This window comes from Lepisosteus platostomus, chromosome 7 (genome assembly GCF_059453375.1).
Source record: "Lepisosteus platostomus isolate fLepPlt1 chromosome 7, fLepPlt1.hap1, whole genome shotgun sequence".
NCBI classification, from domain to species: Eukaryota; Metazoa; Chordata; class Actinopteri; order Semionotiformes; family Lepisosteidae; genus Lepisosteus; species Lepisosteus platostomus.
The window spans coordinates 45,400,813-45,423,185 of NC_142617.1; the positions used below are offsets into that span (position 1 = coordinate 45,400,813).

Genomic DNA, 22,373 nt, shown 5'->3' on the forward strand with positions numbered 1-22,373 from the left:
TAGTTTTTTTTTTGTTTTGCGGATTCTGTTTCCATTTGCGTTTTGGAGGCTGTCATGCCATGGTGATGCAGTGCCTCGTCTGTAGGCTAATTTTTTAATTTCATGTTGCACGCCCAGAGAGAACCACAGCGAAATTGAAAGGCGCCGGCGGAATAAGATGACTCAGTACATCACGGAGCTGTCGGACATGGTGCCCACCTGCAGTGCCCTGGCACGCAAGCCGGACAAGCTGACCATTCTGCGCATGGCCGTGTCGCACATGAAGTCTATGAGGGGCACGGGGAACACCTCCACTGATGGCGCATACAAGCCCTCCTTCCTAACGGAGCAGGTGGGCAGATGTGTGGGGCTAATGCAGTGTCCTTGGAGGGAAGATAAGCTGCCACAGTGTCTGCAGATAATGTGGCAGGAATGCCAGTGACTGATAGTGACAGACAGGTTTGTTGTAATGGAGTATAGATAAGGAATTAGGAAAGATAAATTCACTTTGATTCACATCTTATGTTTCTGTGTCTGTGCTTAGTTTAAAATGAGTGGACTATGTGGTCTCCAGTAGACCTTCCATTATCCTAAAATCTAGTTTCCTGCTTTTTGTAAAGCCTTGATTATTTCCTTTCTCCCTTATTCTTAGTGGCAGCAGTGAGATGGAAAACATATGAAGGAATGTCAAACATATTTAGCCCTGTAAACTTCAGGTGATCTGCTTTATAGTGGTGCAACTGATGCTGCACTTCAGTTGTGTGTGAAAGTGGGTCCTTTCATCCTTTTGGATGAAAAGTGCTACAAAAGTGCATTTAATTACTGTTGGAAGCAAATTCTCATCTACAGTGATGACCAAGAGAATACTCATTTATACAGGAGGCTGTTTATTGGAGCAGTTTGCATGAAGTACCTTTTCTAAGGCTACAACAGCAGTGTCTTACCTGGGATTTCAACCCACAACCACCCAGAGCACCTACCCCTGCTTCACGTTCTAGCTCCCTTGCAATATCCATTACTGTAGCAACAGTGTTTGCAGTGTCTATGTGCTGCTTTGTTATCCACAGGGAGCTTAGGGCTGAAGAGCGCAGAGCTTGAATTGTTTTTTTTTTACTTTTCAAGAGGAACCCATGATCTCGTCCCCTGTGTCTTATTTTCCCAGGCTTTTGCAAAACATTCTTTATTTTCCAACACTGACCTTCTGCCGAACCTTTTCCTCAAAGGAGCTGAAACACCTGATCCTGGAGGCAGCAGACGGCTTTCTGTTTGTGGTTGCTGCGGAGACAGGCAGAGTGATCTACGTTTCGGACTCTGTGACTCCGGTCCTCAATCACCCACAGTCGGAGTGGTTTGGAAGCACACTGTTTGAGCAGGTGCACCCTGATGACGTGGAGAAGCTGAGGGAGCAGCTCAGCACCTCTGAGAACTCGATGACAGGTAGGAAGCGACACGCACACTTGTCAGTGATTTCTGTGTTACAGGTGCGTTGTTTTACCTTGTGTGCGTAAGGTGAAAGAAACCAACATTTTCTATTTTAGAACCTACTATGTTGGCTGTTGCCTAAGTGATTTTCTACTGAAATATCTTTTTTTGACCTTTGAAGATATGAAGATGTAGATAAGCATTTAACAATATAGCAATTTGAGCAGAATGTTAATGCTGTACACTAGTTTTTTTTCACCAGCATCTGACAGTCTCACATTTTCTTCTCGACAAAGGCTCACATCCCCTGGTGTCTGGAGTATTTGAACACCTATTTAAAAACCACTCAGTAGCATTCTCCCTACTGACCAACGGTTTGTGTACTCCCCTGCTTATGTTAGATTATTGATATGACTGTTAAACCTGTAAAAGGTATTAAAGCTTTGTGTTTTAGCTTTATCTGATTTTTTTTTCTTTTTGAACTGTAGACCTGACTATTAGATCTGGGTTCAACTTCTGGGGTGCTATCTGTGTGGAGTTTATATGTTCTACCCCGTGTTTGCATAGATCTCCCCTGGGTGCTGCAGTTTTGTCCCACATTTTAAAGACTTGCTGGTAGGTTAATTGGCTGGTGTCCCATTCAGGGTGTATTGCACCTTGCTGGGTGAGTCTCCATCTCCCCAACTCTGTACTAGAGGAAGTGGTTTAAAAAATGCATGTTTGGGAAATTACTGCTGTCGCCACCAGATGGTGCCTTAAACACATACTTTTATCCATGTTATCTTGAAGCTTCAATTAATGAGAATGAAATGCAACTAAAGACTGCCTTAGATAGCTCTGATTTATCAGATTGCTATGACATCTTCCAGGTATTAAACAACAAACCATGTCTGGGCATTATGCTGTTTTATTTATATAGCCGCAGTCCCCTGAAGGCTATTCTACTTTTCACACAAGTAAATCGATATATATTTAATATTTCATCATCTGTTTGTGATGCAACACAAGTTAAAATGCAACACAAAATTATGAAATCTTGCAAACCTAATTTTCCTTTTCTGAATTTCAAAAACTGTACTGTATAGTATGTGGAACAGATTTAATGACAGTGAATTTAATTAAGAGCAAGTTGGTGCATGGCTTAATGTTGCCTTTATTAAGACTTTTAAGTAAGTGATTTATACAGTAAGAACATCAGAGAGGTTACAAAAAGGAGGAGGTTATTCGGCCTGTCGAGCTCAGATGGTAGATGGTAGCTGGTTCTTTGTAAGGAAGTACCCTCACTTGGACATGATTTCTGTATTGAAAACCAGTCTTCCCAACTGCAGGAAAACCTTGCTCGGCTATGGTTCTGCTTGTGACTCGGTGTTGGAGACAAGATGACATCACACACCACCGTCTCTCCACCCAACTGGGGTGTTCAGTTGTGTGCTTTTCACATTAGCTTTTGATCTATGGTGCAAAATATTACAACTATTTATGGATTTAGTTTATAATTGATAGTACTGCATTTGTTATGTTTAAGGGAGAAATCCTCAAGTTAGACATTGATGACTGTAACATGGACCATGGAATCCTTACCCCCTATTTTCCATTCATAGCAATCTCTTGCCAGTCATTCCTGAACATTCTCCCAGTAGGTAAATTCTTAGTTTGTGAGCTTAAGACTTGGTGGGAAAATAGGTTTTGAGGAACTGAAGTCACAAGTGAACCTATGAAATGTCTTAAGTTCTTTTCACCTCCAGATATTTAACACAAAAATCCCAGAGTAAACTGAAATATAATAGATCATAACAAATCCTAATTCCATATGCTAAAAATAGCCCAGTTTTGAGGTATCAGTTATCAGGCAAATAGCCTTTTTAGACAGTTCGACAGGAAACTGTCTTCACTTTATGTGGAATAGCAATTTTTAAAGTTAACAAAGCACTCCTGATCTTTCAAATGATGCTTGTAAATTCTCTTAGCTTTAGTATATATTATATGCATGTTTATCAGTGTTTGGGTCATGTCATACTATACAGTACAGTTTTTGAAACTTTAAGTAAAGACGCACTACTGGCAACACTCTGATAACAGCTTTATTGTTCTTTATCATGCAAGTTGTTGATTCATTAACACAGAGTAATTTAGCAAGAGCGCTATTGTTTTGACCTTCTCAACTTATGAAGAACTTTTATTTTATTCTCTAAAGACATCACTGATCCTTCACTCTTAGCAAAACCAGATTCTTCACCCTTTCTCAAATGCTTATACCCATGGCATAAGTTAAATTGCTTATTTAACTAGTGTTTAAAGCTAGGAGTCGTATCACCCTGCAACACACAACTGGCAACCCACTGAAGCTGGACAGTACCTGGATGGGAGACCTCCTGGGAAAAACTAAGGTTGCTGAGGTGTTTGGGGGGTCAGTAGGGGGAGCTCACCCTACGGTCTCTGTGGGTCATAATCCCCATCGTATAGTGATGGGGATACTATACTGTAAAATAGACACCGTCCTTGGGATGAGACGTAAAACGAGATCCTGACTCTCTGTTCCAATTAAAAATCCCAGGGTGTTTCTCGAAAAGAGTAAGGATGTAACCCCGGTATCCTGGCCAAATTTCCCATTGGCCTTTACCAATCATGGCATCCTAATAATCCTCATCTCTTAATTGGCTTCATTGCTATGTTCTCCTCCCCACTGATATGTAGTGAGTGTACCAGTTGGATGCTGTACATTGGTAGTGATGGAGTGGAGTCCCCATTGCCTGTAAAGTGCTTTGAGTGGAGTGTCGAGAAAAGCACTACATAAGCGGAAGGAATTAATAATAATAATAATAATAATATTTATTGTGTGTGTGTATATATAGAGAAATCTAGTATAACTAGATTTTAGTCACAATCACTGCATTGTACAAGGAGCTGTCAGTGTGAAATGTAGTACTCTACTACAGATGCAGCCATTCAAAACAAGCGGGCGATACCATATTATTTTGCGGTGCGCTTTACGTAGTCTATCGCAAGTTACCGTAAATTCTCGTATAGTACCGCAAGTAAAATAATAGAATCCGGAATTTCTGCAAGGTGGAGCTAATAAAGCTCACCCTCTCATGTTTGAGCTGTCGCCATCAAAGTCTTTAACGAAGATATTACTAATAGTATTAATAATGAATGACCTTGGACAAGCTGTAAACTCAAAGTATTGCCCTGGTCCACATTGTTTTTTTCATTGACCATCTTTGTAAAAGTAGCACCACAGCGTTTCACAATCACGCATTTGTTTCCAATCATGCAAAGTACAGTAATTTTTGAGAATCTCCGATTCACCATGCCTTTCACATGCTCATAAAAGAGATTGATTTAGGAACATAAACATATTACTGTATGCAAACTGTACTGTATACAGTATGTATATGTATATTTAATGTCTTTACTGTGCCTGTTTTAGTATTGAATATTTAGTAAAGTATTGACTATTAGTAATATCTTTATTAAAGACTTTGATGGCGACAGCTCAAAGCTGTCAAAGACATTTAAATCTTTCTACGACCGACCAACGCACCACGAGCGCCCCTGTCGGTCAACCAATCACGTACCGCGGTATTTTGCGTCAACGCGAGTCACGATGCGCGAGGCCGTAGCCAATTACCTCCGCTACGTGCGCTGCACTTTGAATGGCTGCATCTGTATATATGCAACATGCAACACTTAAAGGAAATATACACATGTGGGGTAATGAGGATATCTAAAAGTAAAACGGTTCATACTTACATAATTAAGTATAATGGGTCAGTAATACAGAAATACATTTGTGGGTACTCAAATGTGAGATTGGTTAACTCGTGGTTGGCAAGTGATTGTTGTACTTGCTAGGTGCCAACCACTGTTTTGCCAACTGCAGGGGTTTCAATGGACATAAGCACTGCGGTTAGCAAGGTAAACCTGTACTTGGATCAGGTCTGGATTCCCTGGGAATACTTCGTGACTTCGTTTCTCTGGTAACCCAATTTCCCTGCGTAGGATTTTCTGATGTTTGACATTTTAATTACATGAAATGCATGTCTGTGAAGGAAAAATTAATAAAACTGACAGATGCATTTTGTTGAGAAATTATTCACCCAACTAGGACAAATACACATGACTATCAAGGAAATGAGAAGGCACGTTTTGTGTACCCGTATTATTTAATTTCAAGCCGCATTGATATGTTACATACTACATGCTATAGTACCTGTTTCATAGGCCTGCTATTAAGGTAAAGGCCGTGATAATAGTTTTCCAGTTCTGGTCCTGTTGCGTCACTGACTTCCTGTGAGTCACCTTTCAGCAGTTGACCAGATATTTGTGTTTATAAATTTGACCAGTGCCTTTGGAAAGGAGTATATATGTTTGCTTTTTGTTCCAGAAATAGGGTTACATCATAAGAGCATGCGAAGGATAACAAACAAGAAGAGGCTATTGTGCTCATCTCATTTAGTCATCTGTTGACTTTACAGGAATGTACGTTCTTGACTTTCTGCTTTATTACATGGAACATTTCAATATAATGTCTGGCATTGCTAAGGATAAACTTTAGGTAATTAAATTTGATACATCAGAAAATCAGCACAAACAAAAAATGGCATGACTTCATCATTTTTCAATATCCATGCTTGAGGAATGTCCAGATAAAATATTGATACGTGCGTGGCTTTAATGATCAGGTTTTTCAAAAACCTACTGACTTTTTTTTTTTTACAATCCAGATTAAACCAGCCCTTTCTTTATGTTCCCCCCCGTCTCATTTTCTTTTCTGTCACGTCATTCCTGTTAGTGACTGCTGTTTTTCTCTTTGCCTCAGATTCTTCCCATTCCTCCAGGGCAGTTATAGCCGCATAGCTTTTCTATGCGTTACATGTTTCTGAAGATGTTTGCTGCAAAGCAAAACAATTTATCTGTTTTCGTTAAGTCTTTTTATGTCTCTGAACAAGTTGAGTGCAATCCTAGTTTTAATTGAAGTGTTTTTTTTATTAATAACATACAAGATAATTTCAGTTTCTTTTGTAGCCTGCAACCATAATTTGTAAGTTTTGCAACATATCGCTCTTCATCTAACTGAGATTGAAGGTGTGATTGGGATCCTGTAAAACTGCTAGAGCACAGCTCAGTGATAAAAACATTCAATTTCGGGAAGATTTTTGCTTGGCAGTAATAGCCTCCTTCCCTTGATTGTTTCTGCTTTTTATGTAGCAGACACACAAAAGGCTTCGATCTGTTGTACTGGAGACATCTGTGTTGTCTTTTTTAATTCATGTGTTCTCCCTCAAATAATTACAGCATTTCACAGATATAATAAGAAATCCGTTCAGTGTAGTCTTAATCATCAATTTCCCTACGGGAATAATAAAGTATTATTGTCTATCTTATCTAATCATATTTTGAATTTGCATCCATGCCAAATGTTAGTCATCCTTGATTATACTTGCTTAGTCACTGATCTGTACTTGTAAAACTTTCATAAAAACTGTGTCTGAATTATTGGCCCCATTTTTGGGAGTACTTTATGTATCCTCCCCTTGCAAGAATAACTGCACTGAGCCTTTTACTATAAAGTTTTAGGATTGATAGAAAATAAATTTGGGAAGGATCTTCTACCATTACTCCCTACAGAATCTTTCTGCCAATATATTTTACAATATGTATGGTGTTCTTTTCTGTATATGCACCCTTCTTTTGATGTCAAACCCACTACTGCTTTTCATGGCTTTATTTTTTTCCCTTTGGCCATAACACCTGGTTCAAATCCAGGTACTGTTTAGCAAGAGCCAGGTGCTTATTTGTTGGTTGCTGTCTGTAAAGTTTTTTTTTTTTCTAGTAGCCCTTCCAATTGGTGGTGCTTATTTATAGATTTAGAGACCTGCTGACCCGAAGATGAAACCAAGTTCTAAAATTCTCTACCTCTGGTCCTTGGATTTTTCTCTGCCTCCCAAACCAACCTCCTCACTGTGCATGGGGGCAAGATACACTTGTGTCCTCTACCAAGCAGGTTTACCACTGTTCCAGTGCTTTTAAATGTCAAGTTGAGTTTTTTTTGTGTCCTTTGGCTTATTTATGAAGGTCAGCAACCATTTGTCTCTTCATTTGTGAGTTCTTTGCCTTTCCCTATGGATGGTGGTGGATGACAAAGGGATTGCATGCATGTTATTGTTATACCCGAATGAAACAAGAAGCCGTGGAAAGCCACAATATTCTTCCTTAAAACTAAGAGGAACATAAAAAGTTGTGTTTATGTAGATTTAAATTTGTATGTTTGTATTTGTAATTTGTAATATAAATGTTATTTATATTATCAGGGGTTGCGTATGATTTTGACACCTCTATCATTCAGAGAAATAATAATAGTTACTCACATATAGCACTTTTCTGGATACTCCACTCAAAGTGCTTTACAGATTATAGGGCCTCCCCTCTCCACCACCACCAATGTGTAGCACCCACCTGGATGATGCAATGGCAGCCAAAATGCACCAGTACCTTCACCACACATCAGTGGGGAGGGGAACAGAGTAATGAAGCCAATTCATAGATTATTAGGAGGGCACGATTAATAAAGGCCAGGGGAAAATTTGGCCAGGACACTGGGTTAGCATCCCTACTCCTTTCGGTAAATGCCCTAGTAATATAGCTGCAACTCACAACTGATAAACTGAATTGTTAACATACACCTGTTTCCATCCATCCATGATCTAACCTCTTGATCCACTACAGGGTCACTGGGGACTCTGGAGCCTAGCCCAACAAGCAACATGTACAAGGCAGAATATACCCTGGATGAGATTCCAGTTCATCACAGGGCACACACAAACATATCCACACACATATTCACACCAGTGCCAATTTACAGGGCCAATTAACCTAACAGTATATCTTTGGATCTGTGGGAGGAAGCACACTTGAATGTGGATGGACTATACAAACTCCACACAGTTAGCACCCCAGGAACTCAAGACCCTAGTGCTACAAGGCAGCAGTGCTCAACACTGAACCACTGTGCTTCCCCAAAAGCTTTTTTCTATGAGCAATTATATGAAAATACAATAATATAGTTTTTTCTATATTTTTGAGCATAAAATAAAGCTCATCACCTCTGTTGTATTTTTATGTAGCTCATCTTTTTCAATGGTGGCAGTAATTTTGGAGATGACTGTATGGTAGTGATTTTTTTTATTGAACCTGGAAGGTGGCTGTAGGTCTTCTCCTATGTTTCATGATGAGGGTGTTGTAAAGAAGATGTTTGCATTTTGTTGCATTTACCAAGATTAATATTGTTCATATGAAAACTACAGTGATGTGTTGTAAGTGCTGGAAAATAGGATTATGCAGCATCTTAATAGGCTGGCTAAATACAACACCTTTCTGTGAGAATTCCAGACGTTAGGAATGCTTCTTAATCCGTTTTAAAGTGGTGCACACATTGCATTAAACCTCTTTTGCTGCAATAATCTGATTAAGCAGCAAACATGAACATATTTGTGACAGTAGAATAGCAATGCGTATACAAGGGGCTGCTTGTCTTTCTATACATTATTTCATGCTACTTAAACATTACTTTTATTTCTAAGTAGCATTTCTGATTTTCTTGATTGGGCTATAATGAGGCGAATAACTGTATCAAACATGTAATGATGAAATGCATGCTGATATGTTTTTTCATTGCCACTTAGTGGATTGAGTGCTGAATTACTCAATCTTACTAAATATCATTATCCAGGTGCATCTTACAGCATATATGATTTTTACATTATGTACAAGTACAATGACCAATTGTACAATTAGTCAGCGACAATAAGATGATATAATTTTATTCCATTAATAAGACACTAGCTGGAAGAGCAACAGGTGCAAACAATGAAAGAATAAAAATGAAAGTTATGCAGACATTTTGGCTACAGTGCAATAGAGTAAACACATCTGTATTTCCTTTAGTGTTTATAATTAACATTTAAACTGTACTAAAAAACTATATTACCATATTAAAAATTAAAAATCTTCTTGATAAGGTTTAAAACTTAGCAAAGAAAACACAAATTGAGCTTCAGCATTCCAGGCGAGTAGAGTGAATTAGTGTTGGCAGGAAGGGTAGCCAAGAGAGTAGGTGGCAAACAAGAAGAAGGTTCTGTGAATGATTCCTGTGAAGAAATGACAAGAATATGGCAGAGAAGAAAAGGTGTTTATATTAGGAGAGGGAGGGGTCAAGCGACACACCAAGGGTCTTGGCAGAAGAGGAGGGGGTGGTTGGTAGAGTCAGAAATAAATTAAATAGGGTGAAAAGAGGAGGAAGAAAGGATGAAGAAAGTCAGAATATAGAGGTTGAATTTAAGATTCATGGAGTGCATCTAGGAGAAGATGACCATGAGAAAATCAGATACAGAAGGTGATATGAAAATCAGTGAGAGAAAAAGAGAGGAGAAATTGGGCAAAGATGGCATGACAGAAAGCAGCACAGGACCCAAAACAGAGCCTTGGGGCACCACAGCACTGCACAGTTAAGCCAGCTTTACCAGATGTGGTTTGTGATCAGTGCAATAGGAGGGGAATTGGGTGTGAGACGTGCCAGACATTTCCAGGTCATTGTTGACAGGAGAATAAAGTATCCATCAGTGTAAGAGGAAGCAGAGAGATTAATTCAGCAAAGAAGAAGGCAGCACAAGCTGAGTGAAGAGAATTGGTAATGAAGAGGAGAGCAGTTTCTGTCAGGCATGATGAGTGGAAGCTGGACTGTAGTAGGTCAAGCAGCAAGTCTGTTGTGTGGCCCCAGGCTTTACACTAGAACAGCAGACTTGCAGCTGGGGTTGTTCTGAGGACAGTGGTATGTATGGTATGTGTAACCTGCCTTCACACCGTTAAAATTACAATTATTTTTATCCATCTTCATCTTGCCCTTTTCACCTTTTCCCTCTTTTATGACCCTGTGTATTTGCAGACTTTCAATTTTCTGAAGATGTTTGTTCAGGTTTTATGAAATACATGTGGAAAACCGCTATCTGATACCTTGTTTGCCAAGTAGAAAATCTTAATTCTTCAGGGTATTACCCACCATCAGCCTGAATTTAACTTGGACACTATGTCTGATGCGGTCATTGTCTTGACCTCCTTGTTCTTCAAACCTTGCTCATTTCCTTTTGTTTTTCAAAAAAAACCTTTATTGGCGTTTCCATTTTTGATTGAAAAATAATCTCGCTAGGGTTTTCCTGATTGCTCTGTCAGTAGGAGAAGCAGCAGCGCTGGGTATTTGTGTTTCCCTCCTCCTTCCTGCTGGGACCTGTAGGAGCCCGGTAGAACTGCTTCCAAAGTAATCCTGTCCTGCGGTGTGTCCGCCTTTTTCAGGGCAGTTCAGGAATATGTCTGGGCACTCCAGGCACGAACCCAGTGAGGCCAAACGCTGGTGTGCTCAAAATACAACATTACTCATCTGACATGAATCAAATATGGGATTAGACCCTTTAACAAGGATATAGAGGTAGCCAGCTTCATTGCTGTCCAATGTTCTCGTGTGCATGTTTATAGGGACTAATTTCTGTGGTATAAGGACAAATTAAATTCACTTTAGTTTAGATTATCCTCCTACTGGGTTTCATTAAATCGTGCAAACAAATCATGGAAAGCATTTCTCTTAACTGGTGATGGCATACATACCTCACCTACAGGACATTCTTTTTCTTTGTGGTTTTAAAGAAAATATTTTTTCTGGGGGGGGGGGGTTGTTTTTGTTTCTGAAACGTGCCATTTGGTGCGAGTGTTAGTCACCCTACTGATGCATTTAAAAACATCGCTGGAGTTGCGCAACAAATGTCCGGGAAAAGATTGTTCCTTTTGTGTGGAGGGGGTGGGGGTGGGGGTGGGTCTTTGAGGTTAAAGCTTCCATCACAGAGAGTGCTTTCAAGCTGCTGTAATCTGTGGATGTGGAGCTTGGGACTGTTTGAGGTCACCTGAGGCTGCTTGCATTCTCATGTGAGGAAGTGTTGGCAGTCAACATGCTATAGCCTAGGAACAAGTAAACCTAAAACCATTTGGAACTTTGGAAATTTGGAATACACTCAGTATTACTTAATATGTGCTTTAAGATTTCCCGTTTAAGTGGTTTGCTTGAACATTTCGATTTCAATCCAATTTCATTTCAGGCTTTATTTTCCTCTGGGATAGTCATAGGTGTTTTCAAATGCCTTATCAAATCTGAATGTTGGGTTTAACTTACGGAATGTTGCTTATATGTAAATAGACTGCATTAAAATGCTGTTTTGTGAGCAGCACATTGACATGACTTTTAGCACTACTAGCTCTTGTGATTGATTCTGGACAGGACTACTTTCTGTGTAGAGTTTACCTGTTATGTCTGTTTATATGGACTTAACACTCATAGTGCTGAAGTTCCCTCCTACCTTCCCAAGTCATGCTAAAGCTTAATTGGTATTTCTGATCTGTCCCTGCATACTTGTGTGCGCCCTGCAATGTACTGGCATCTATCCATGTTTTACTTAGATCTGCTCATTATTAATCATTTGGTAGGATTAATTACTTAAACTCAGATGTTTCAGTAAATTTGTGATCATGGAACAGATTTGTGTATTTTATTAGTGTTCTTTAGACTCTTGTACTCTTGTTACCAAACATGTCTTTTTGGCAGGGATGGTGATACACAATACACAAGTTTCAGAACAAATAGTGTATTCAGGGTACTTAACTCTTTGTCTAACAGACTGCGCATCATGACGCCTTACACGTGCTGTAGGGTCACAATGGAACTTCATTACTGTGTCTTCAGGGGCAACAATATGGTATAGATGAAACTGAAGGTTTAGTCTGAGCATGTGTTTGTGAGGAAGCTCATGAAGAAATGACTTGATGAATTTGTGGCATAGTGATGTTTTATGCCTTTTGCCTCAGCTGCAGTATGTGGCAGTTTACTCTTTTCTTTCTAAGCCTTCACTGCTTTTCATTCTACATAAAGACTGTTATACAGTTCATGCTGCCAGGTGAGTCTGTTGTCAAACTAGTATTTGGCAGTGGGCTTGGAATATCTGACAACGTTTAGCTTCCATCTCTGTCTGGTTAACTAACTGAATGTGTTTATTATGATACTTTCATACAGCCTAATGTAGAGTAATGTATATCTTCCTTATTTACTTCATCAGGACACAGTAGACCCATGTTGTTTCAACTGCTATTATATCCTGCATTTTCATCCCAGATTTTCTTCTGATTTTACAGCACACAGGTGCCGCAGTTCAGGAGATAATGGGCAGATGATTCAGGCTTTTAAACATAAAAATTTAGACATGACAGTTCAACTCCCGTTGCACAGCATTTGAAGCTATTTTGAGCTGTAGAATCTATATGTACAGGAGCCATTATTTCAATCAACTCAAATCCTTTCGCACTGGGAGTTTAATTTCCCCAAAAAGATGCTGCTTATAAGAGCCACGTTAAAACCATGTTTTTCTCACATTTGGGGTACATTATGGGTATATATACAGTGTATCAGAAACTTTTTCAACAACATTTTTCAATTTTTGTTGAAAGCAGCTGAATGATGCTCTAAGCCTATATTTATTGTAGTGTATGAAAATGAGTGAACAAGTTAACTGATTTTTTCCAGTCGCCCTAGTCATAGAAAACATTTTTCCCAGCAGTTGAAAATAATCTTTTTTTGTTATGCTTCGCTGGTTTGGCTCATTTTAGATGTGTTTTCCTTTTGAAATTCTCAGCCCTCACTACTTCTCAGTCTTTGCTACAGTATTTAACGTGAAACATTTGGCATTTGTTTTCCGACCCCGTCTGATCCCTTGTAAACAAGTTTATGTTTGAAGACAATTAAAATGTTATGGAGAAGAACAAATTCCATTTGTTGTGAGTTGAATATAGAAGTACATTTTGAAGGATCCTGACGCTACTTCATATAATCTGGAATTCCCCCAGGAGGTAACAAATTCCAAGGAAATTCCATTGTCATTAAAACATTTTTAGTGGAATTAGATTTGGAAGGCTTGTGACTTCTTTACTGATTTGATTATAACAAAGTTGTTTTAATCATAATTTTATTTTCTAATGTTTTTAGTTTATTCTATCAGTTGCAGATATGAAAAATGTTAAAAATAGGCTCTTCTGCATTAACTTATAGGGTTGCATTTTTCATTGTGGCAAAATTTATTCTATAACATTTACAAAATACCATGCCGTTAAGGATGTGCTGTTATTAATGATTTTTGACTGATTTAGTTATTAATAATAATTGTGCTGGCTGTGGCTCTTTTAGAGCTATGTAATTGAGCCTGCCAGTGGGATAAAGACATGGACTGATGTTTCTGTACTTATGAGCTAGGTATTTCACTTGGATTGCTTCAGGATGTTTAATATAAATTATTCAAGATGATGTGCAGTTGGATTTGGGAAGAACATGGGTGCAAGTGTGCATGGACTAGGAAAGATCGTCATTGGGGAGGGTGGTGAAGTTAAGGTAATTCATGAAGTCTTAAAATCTGTGGTGTATCTCAGTGGGATTTGTGGATTTCCTGCTGCTGCTGTGTCCTGAGCAACATTACTTCAAGGGTTTTCTGTGAAACAGGGACTAGAAAGAACAATAACAACTTGAACAGAAAGAAAGAACCACAAGTTTTCTTTCTCTTCCCACACAGGGCGAATCCTGGATCTGAAGACTGGTACTGTGAAGAAGGAAGGTCAGCAGTCCTCCATGAGGATGTGCATGGGATCCAGAAGGTCTTTTATTTGCAGAATGAGGTATCGATACGAATGCGCGCATACTGTACATGCTCAAGGGCTACTGCTTTATACATGCATCTCCACACTGCTGATGTACTCTATATAGTGAGACATGGGACGTGGAAATTCCCTCTTATCTATTTAGGAGGCATAAGTAATACAGGGTATTGGTTTCCTCCCAGTTGTTAAATGGAAGGGCCGAGTGTTAAGAAACATAATTCGCAGAGCTCACCTTTAACAGCTAGAATTAAACTGTTAAGAAAACTATTTTTATTCTATTTTTGTCTATTGATTAGACAGAAAACCTGTCCTAGAAACACAAATACACAAAAGGTGAAGACGTTTTTGTGTTGCCCACATTATCTAAAATCTGCTATATAAAAAGAATATACTGAGTTGGATGGAAACATCACTTCTTGATTTGAATGCAGCTCATTCCTCCTCTGGGGTAACCAGGCTGAACTGCTCTATAACAGTTCTTTACCTGTATGAGCTGGCTGTTCACATTTGTCACAATTTCAGCTGATTGCTTTGAACGTGGTTAGAATACAAAAAGAATCCCACTTCTAAAACCCCAGTAGTGTTTTTTTCACTTCTTACACTGTTGATGCTGGATCTCCAGAGTAGCTTAACCAGTTGTCCAAGCATAGGCTGAGCCCTATGACCACAGGCTCAGGCCTGGGCCATGGCACTAGCCAACTCGTGACCAGGATTCCCCAATGGCACACTGACTGAGGTCCGCTGAGGGTAGGGAGGTAATAGTGGGCCAGAGCTCTCTTGGCTCTCTGTGGCAGAGTGCCCCCTGCGGCCTTAGTGGCACTCGCAGGCTTGAGATGCTATCGGTGAGCAACGTGCCTCTCCTCCAATCAGAGCTGAAGCTGCAGCATGGGACCATGATGCCTGTGACGTGTTAAAAGACAAGTGAGTTGAAGGTGGGTCGGTCGGAGGAGTCTGCCTGCACTTCCTCATTCGCCCCTTTTGTGCGGTTGTGGGGTGACAAAACACATTTGGCACTTTCAAATTTAAAAACAAAATATTAATGTAGAGGTTAAGAGGTTTGTTCAATGTTTTTAATGAGTTTTGAATGAACTGATTTAGAGAATAGAGATTTAATAGAGAATAATGTAATATAGTTTCTCATATATTTAACAATGAAAGCGGAGCAGAGCGGTGGCTCTGTGGTTAAGGATCTGTGCCTGTGACTGGAAGGTTGCCGGTTTAAATCCCGTAGCTGGCAGAATAATCCTACTCCGTTGGGCCCCTGAGCAAGGCCCTTAACCCCATGGTACTAACCCCCAGGGGCGCTGTACAATGGCTGACCCTGTGCTCTGACCCCAAAGCTTCTCTCCCTGTCTGTGTGACTGTGTCTCATGGAGAGCAAGCTGGGGTATGTGAAAAGATGAATTCCTAAGAAATTGTATAGGGCTAATAAAGCAACATTATCATTATCATTGAAAGGTGAAAGTTATGTTATCAATGAATCAAATTGTTTGTCAATTGAAAATATGTATTTTCTACATCCGTTCAACAGCCTTACTAAGCAATGAAGATTGTAGTTTGTCCCAGAATCTGAACTCTTTAAGTATTCCATGTGACGTTATTTTAAATGAAATAAATATGTAAAATGTGACTGATGCAGCAAAGCTGTCACCTGTCCCATAAGTGGAGTGCTAAAATACACATGACTGTAAACATCTACATGGAAAGGATGTTTTTACAGGATCTAATGTTCTTATTATAGTTCTGAATGTACAACTGTGTAGATGGGGAAATTATCTGGGTATTAAGATTTTAGCTGGATGTTTAAAACTTTTATCTTTTAAAGTTTTTAAGCCCTATAGATGCTTCTGGTAAAATTGGTTTAGAAAAATACAAAATGATAACGAAATGTGTTTAAGCCTCTTCTATAGAATTTACCTGGAAGATGATATTGCTGTCATGAGAGATTTCAGAGTTTTTCTTTGAACACAGGGAGTGCCCCATGATTCCAAGCAGTAAGTCCGCAGTTACATCATTTCTTTGTAATTTGGGAAGGAAATCCAAATGGAGCACAGCAACTGGAGTAGTCTGAGAGCATCAGGGGAGAAGCTAATTCCAGAACAAACTCGCTAACAAAGCCTTTTTGGATAATTATTGTGGCTCCTATCTCTGCAGGCTCAGGGCAGTCCCACGATTTCAGAAATGCAGTACCAGCAATAAAAACATTCTTCTCGTTTGTTTTCCCCCTTTCACTATAGGTGCGGCAGTGCTCCGTTAGACCACATATCATTAAACCGGCTGTCTAACATGAGGAAGAGATATAGGTAAGACTCATAGGAATCATTCTGTTGTTGTCTGGCAGCTATACAAATGCAAACTGTTACAAAACTACTTTTGTTAAAATCTGAACAACATCACAGTGGGCAGTAAGCCAAGTCCAAGTGTGTTCTATTTGCAAGGAAAGAGGAATTAGCCTGAAATCTTCACCTTTATACCAGTCTGTTCTAGCCGTCATCCCATTCTTACACAATTCAACCTTTTCAGTTAGTCACTGGACTGAAATCAGGCCTTTTAAACAGAAAACAGATTTGTTTGTGTTTTTGTTTGAATTACTGACATTATAAGGCATTTGTTTGAGTTTTGGGGAGGCTGCCAGTCAGGAAGTTTTGTATTTTTCCTCTTATGAGGTTTGTCTAATTGGATAATAAAATGTTTTATCTGTTTTATTTGTAGAAATGGCCTGGGACCTTCAAAAGAAGGAGAAGCACAGTATTCTGTGGTCCACTGTACCGGCTATATCAAAGCCTGGCCACCTGCAGGTATTTCAAGCACTTTTCACTGCTGTTAATCTCTGCCATTGGCCAGTGATTAATGTTTTACCTTAATTAAAACAAATCTTTCTTGTCCATTTTTACCAGCAGTAAACTATTTGCTCAACAGACATCCTTATTACCTACAGAATATACAGTAATATAGAAATATGATTCAAAAAGGGGTAAGAATACAAATAAACCTTTGAGACAGAGACAAGAATGAATGGGACCTGGAGGAGAGCAGTCTGACGAAGAAGGAGAGGAGAGTTCATGAGAGTGTATAGGGTAGGACTGGAAATATACTGGGACAGAGAGGTTAAAAACAAAGGCAGGGAAGAAGGCAAACTGAAGGGAAAAGGAGAGAATGGTCAGGAATGACGCACAGGATCTTGGCCGAACAGGAAAGGAAGAGAGTGGTAGTCAGGAGGAATACAGATGGAAGGGGAAGAGAGTACAAGGGCTCCTAGGATACATTACATATGTGATGACAAATGCTGGGTCAGTTTCCAGGTATGCGATCTCCAGCTAATGAATGCATCTCCATTAGAAAGTGTTACAAGCTTTGTTTAGACTTGTGCAACATTTCTTTTTGCTTTAGAGCATGAATAACAAAAAAGGAAATAGCTTTGTGTGGGTGTCTTGGGCATTTGTTCAAGGAAGTAACAATTTCATGTGCATCTAAACAGATCCTATGGAAACTTTTGACATATTACTATTGCTGACATTTTGTTTAGAGAAGAGCTCTATGTAATTTCTAAGCCCAGTTGATTGTTTTTTCCTGCACAATAAACAAGTTTGTTTTTCCACAGAAGCAATTTAATGTCCCCTCTGTCATGCCAGCAATGAGTGGATTTTGACACTTTTATCCAAAGCAATATTATAGAGGTTACTGTTGCCTATTTTTTACATACTAAGTTAACACAGTGGAGATTGCTGGAGCAGTCTGCTGCTGTTCTGAACAAGGTACTTGATCCTGGGTAACAAACCAACATTTTTACCCACAACTCGGTCAGAGGTCCAGAGCCCAGATAAATTACAGTGGGAGGTGCATAACACTTATTTGTAAACTTCATCCCAGGAAACAGTTTTTAATGCTTGTGTGCTATTGACCTGAAATGCAGACATGGATCCTGTTCAGAGTTTAAAATCATTGTTGCTGATCAAAATCTTTTGCCCAGGGACAGGCAGTCACCCATAGCTGTAATCCATTTAAACCAAATCCTTAAAAGTACGTACAGGAAATAGTACATTAAGATTCTTTCATTTTGTGATTCTTCCAGTTCATTTGATGAACTTAAAGAGTGCCTTGTTGTAGTCCTTAATGAAATTTAATGGCAGTGGTGCAAGATGACATTAGTTTAAACAATGTAAAACAGTACATGAAAATAAACATACTGTACAAAGAGGCTAAAATACAAGGAAAGAATGCATTAGTTGGTAAACAACATCAACATTGTTTAAAAAAAACAAAAAATGTTTTGTACACCGTGGCAATTTTAGAATAGTTTTGTCATGTGGTTTTCTCTATAGCCTAGTCCTTCCATCAGCGTAAAGTAGTAGGAACTGGGATTCATCAAAGCAGGCAATGTTTTTCCAATTCTCCGGTGTCCAATGTTTTCGTTCCTTAGCCCACTGCAACGACAGTTTTTTTGCTGAAATAAGTGTCAAGGTGCAACAAATTGTGCATTCTTTTATGGGTCTTTTGGCACCAACATTGTAATGAGCTGTCAGTTGACTAACTGTGGACCATCTGTTGATCTGCACAATTCATGTCATCCTCTTTCATCAATGTGCCATATTTTATGGCTGGCTCACCATTGGCTGGAAGTCTTATGGGTGGTGGATTATTCCAGATTCCAGGACCATTCCAGATACACATGGCTCGCTGTTGAGCTTGAAAAACTCAGCAGCATTGCAGTTCTTGACACACTCAAACCAGCACACCTGTTTGAAGACACTTACATCTTTATTTCTTGCCCATTCTCCCTCACATACAAAATCCATGTCTCAATTGTCTCAAGCCTTAAAAATGCTTATTTAATTTGTCTCCTCTCCTTCATCTGTGCTGATTTAAGTGGAGTTAAGAGGTGAAATCCTTTAGGGATTATAGCTTTTACCCAGATTCACCTGGTCTGTCTATTTCAAGGAAAGAGCAGGCGTCCCAAATATTTTGTACACTTAGTGTACATCACATGTTCATTTTTCTCGTATCGCTTTATAACCTCAAGCTTTTCTTCTGGAGTAATAGCTTTCCTTTTCTTTTCACTTGTACCACACACACTAGCAGAATTAGTCATACCTTTGTCACTCAATGTAACTGCAATATTTCTATCAGTTTCCAAAGAATGAAAATGTATAATAGCTGAGCACTGATATGCAACCTTCTTGCATATGCAGGTTAGACGAAGACTGATGCCACTGTTTGAGTGAATATGCCAGCATCCCACGTGTGTGTTGCTGCACTGAGGACTCTACCCATGTGACTAGTTCCTGAATACTTGAGTCGTCTTATAGCCAGCATCCACTCCCATTATCAAAAAAGCTTTCCCTAATAAATCACTTGGTTTATGGCCGATTCTCATTTAAGGAAATGTGTTGAATCAGAAAAGACTGTATTTGCTATTCATGTCAGTAATGTGATTACAAATTCAAATTGCTTGACTGCAAAGCAAAAATAATAGAAATAATTGATTTTGCTGTCCAGTATTTTTGGAGGACACTAGAATTCTTTATCACTGTTTTTTTATCCCGTTTAGCCATTTCTCACATTTTTTGCAGACTGTTGAGTACATATGGCTTGTTTATTATTACATTTTTTAGACCTGCCTTTTACTGTATGTTTGGTACAGAAAAACATATTTTGCAGCATTTGGCAGTGTTTACGTAATGCTGTCTTAGGCATCACATTAAACAAACTAAGCTTTTAAGTCATTGGTTTAATTAAAAGTGGACATTCTGAGGAGTGTACTCTGATAAATGTGTTGTTCTGTAAAAGCAAAACTATGTAAATGTGTCTGGTATAAAGACTTTTTTCTTTGTTTACACACTGCAGTTTAATCTGGAATATGTGCTTCTTTTGGAATTTGACTCACCAGTTATGCAAGTATACTTGAAGTCTCACGCTCTCAGTCATATCATGACGCAATCAGTCATAGTCAAAGGAGTCTTTTTTTCTTGTACATCCAGAACTCTGAAATTGTTAGCTGCATGTGATGACATGTTCTAAAAGGCTTTTCAGGTGGTTTCTATCTTTGAAACATATAATGTGTCAGGATGGATTTATTATGGTGTCTTGTGTAAGTGCTGTGATTGTTGAAGGGAACAGAGAGCTCCAAAGAGTTAACCCACAGTCAGGGAACAAGTAAAGGTTTATTCCATGCTGAAAAGAAAAGGGACACAATGTTTTGGCTGTGGAGCCTTCTTCAAGTGGAAGATTTTAGTCTTTTTCAGCATGGAATAAACCTTTACTTGTTCCTTTGCAGCCTATGCATGGTGCCGCAGCTACACACTTGAACTTCTTCAACTCAGTCAGCTGAACTGAGCTGACTTTGGAGCAATTGACAAAGTATAAATATTTGTACCTCTGGTGTTTCTGTGTTTTAAAGAGTACAGTGCATCACTTAGCAAGACAATACTTTGGATTTCTTCCTATAAAAGCATGTGCTTATGTGCAGAACATAGTTTATTGATCATTTCCACAAAGTCATTTTCAGCTATTTTTCCTGGTGGGATTACTGTGTGCTTGCAATCTTGGTATAAAACATTTTTTGCAGAGTTTGATTTTTATTATTCACCATTATCTGAATTTCTTTGATTCTTTGTATGAAAATAACAGGAAGGTGCTTTCTGGTAATTTAGTACATCGAAAGAAAATATTGTGGATTCTTCCAAGTTGTGTAAAATGTTTCTCTTAAATGTGTTTAGCTTGTCTTGTCCAATAATGAATTGTTTAATCTTGAGTATTAACTGCTAATGTAATTGGAAGTCTTTTCAGAAACAGTGAAGTAATTGTAATCCTATGACTAGTTTTCAGAAAGAAGGCTGAACTGAGTGACGCCAGAAAGAAGGCTGAACTGAGTGACGCCATAGGGTACACAGAGCACAATCGTGCACAATCGTGCTTCCCAACAACGTGATATTTTGAACTTACTAGAGCACCAAATTATCAGTGTTATCTAACATATTTAAATTTGTTTTATGATGAAGGTGATGCAATAATAATTCACTTAATTTCTTCATAAAGTCCATCCAATTCTATATCGGTCATTATCAGATTATTTTTCCCCAAATGCTTTTTTACAACCATTCAGATTCCAATTTCATGTAAAGGAATAATTACAGTGAGGCAGAGGGCAGGATCAAATTAACATGCTTTCTGATTTTTAGGGATGACTATTCCCGATGAGGATACAGAAGCTGGACAGACCAGTAAATACTGCCTTGTGGCGATTGGAAGGCTCCAGGTATGAGGGTATTCCATTGCCACAACAAAATCATTTGTAGAATACCCAATGACAGTAATATCTCATATAATAAGGCTATATGTCCTTTGAAGAAGTAGTGGAAATATGCATCATTCCTTGCAAAGTGTATTCAAGCCAGTTTTACATTGGCAAAGTATAATGAACGTATTTTGATTTCAGATGGTTTTAATACTTTGAGTTTTTGGTGTGCTACAGTATCTTACGTGGTAGAAGTAAAGATTATATATTAAAAATAATCTTTACACTTTCACAGTTATCTCAGGTTATTTTGTTAACTTTCAAATAATCAGCTTTTTTAAATTGAAAACAGTACCTTATCTGTGTCACAAGCCAGATCACTGTGCTGAGAAAATACGTATTACTGTAACAATCATATGTGGTCTATGAGAAAAACAATCTTAAATTCTCATGCTTCAGGTTCAAGTACTGTTAGATTTGTTCTTACATTTATGTTAAAGTCAGGCAAAACAGAACTATTGACTACGATTCCTTTAATACATTCCTTGTCTTGTAAGTTGTAAAACAAAGCTGCACTAACAACTTACCTGGTTTAGAAGACGCAAGGACATGTATACAAGTGCATGGCCATCTAAAACATTTTTGAAACTATAAACTTATTCTATGACTCCTCTGGTCCCAGGTTACCAGCTCTCCGGTATCAATGGACATGAATGGGCTCTCGGTGCCCACAGAGTTCCTGTCTCGTCACAGTTCTGATGGTATCATCACCTTTGTGGACCCACGCTGCATCAACGTCATTGGATATCAACCCCAGGTTAGCTCCTGTCCTGCTTGGTAGGCAGCTCACTTGGCTGCTTAGAACTGTTGTGTTTTTTTGCATTTTGTTTCCAGAGGATCAGGAAGTGTGGTGTTTTGTTTGTGTATTTCTTCAAAACAATGTTTAAAAGTGTGGGGTGTATAACAGGAAGTCTCATGATTTCTAAATCTGTTTGTCCTT

General features: G+C 38.8%; 1 protein-coding gene across 10 annotated transcripts in view; it reads left to right on the forward strand.

The window, feature by feature from the left end:
• arnt2 (aryl hydrocarbon receptor nuclear translocator 2) overlaps positions 1 to 22,373 on the forward strand; it is a 63,146-nt gene that overhangs the window by 20,303 nt on the left and 20,470 nt on the right. For all 10 annotated transcript variants that reach the window (XM_088640709.1, XM_088640708.1, XM_088640714.1 and 7 more), the window contains 7 exons: positions 118 to 331; positions 1,203 to 1,416; positions 14,055 to 14,157; positions 16,377 to 16,442; positions 16,852 to 16,937; positions 21,318 to 21,394; positions 22,056 to 22,190. In XM_088640709.1, the coding sequence (XP_088496835.1) occupies positions 118 to 331; positions 1,203 to 1,416; positions 14,055 to 14,157; positions 16,377 to 16,442; positions 16,852 to 16,937; positions 21,318 to 21,394; positions 22,056 to 22,190 (895 nt within the window). The remainder of the gene's footprint in view (positions 1 to 117; positions 332 to 1,202; positions 1,417 to 14,054; positions 14,158 to 16,376; positions 16,443 to 16,851; positions 16,938 to 21,317; positions 21,395 to 22,055; positions 22,191 to 22,373) is intronic.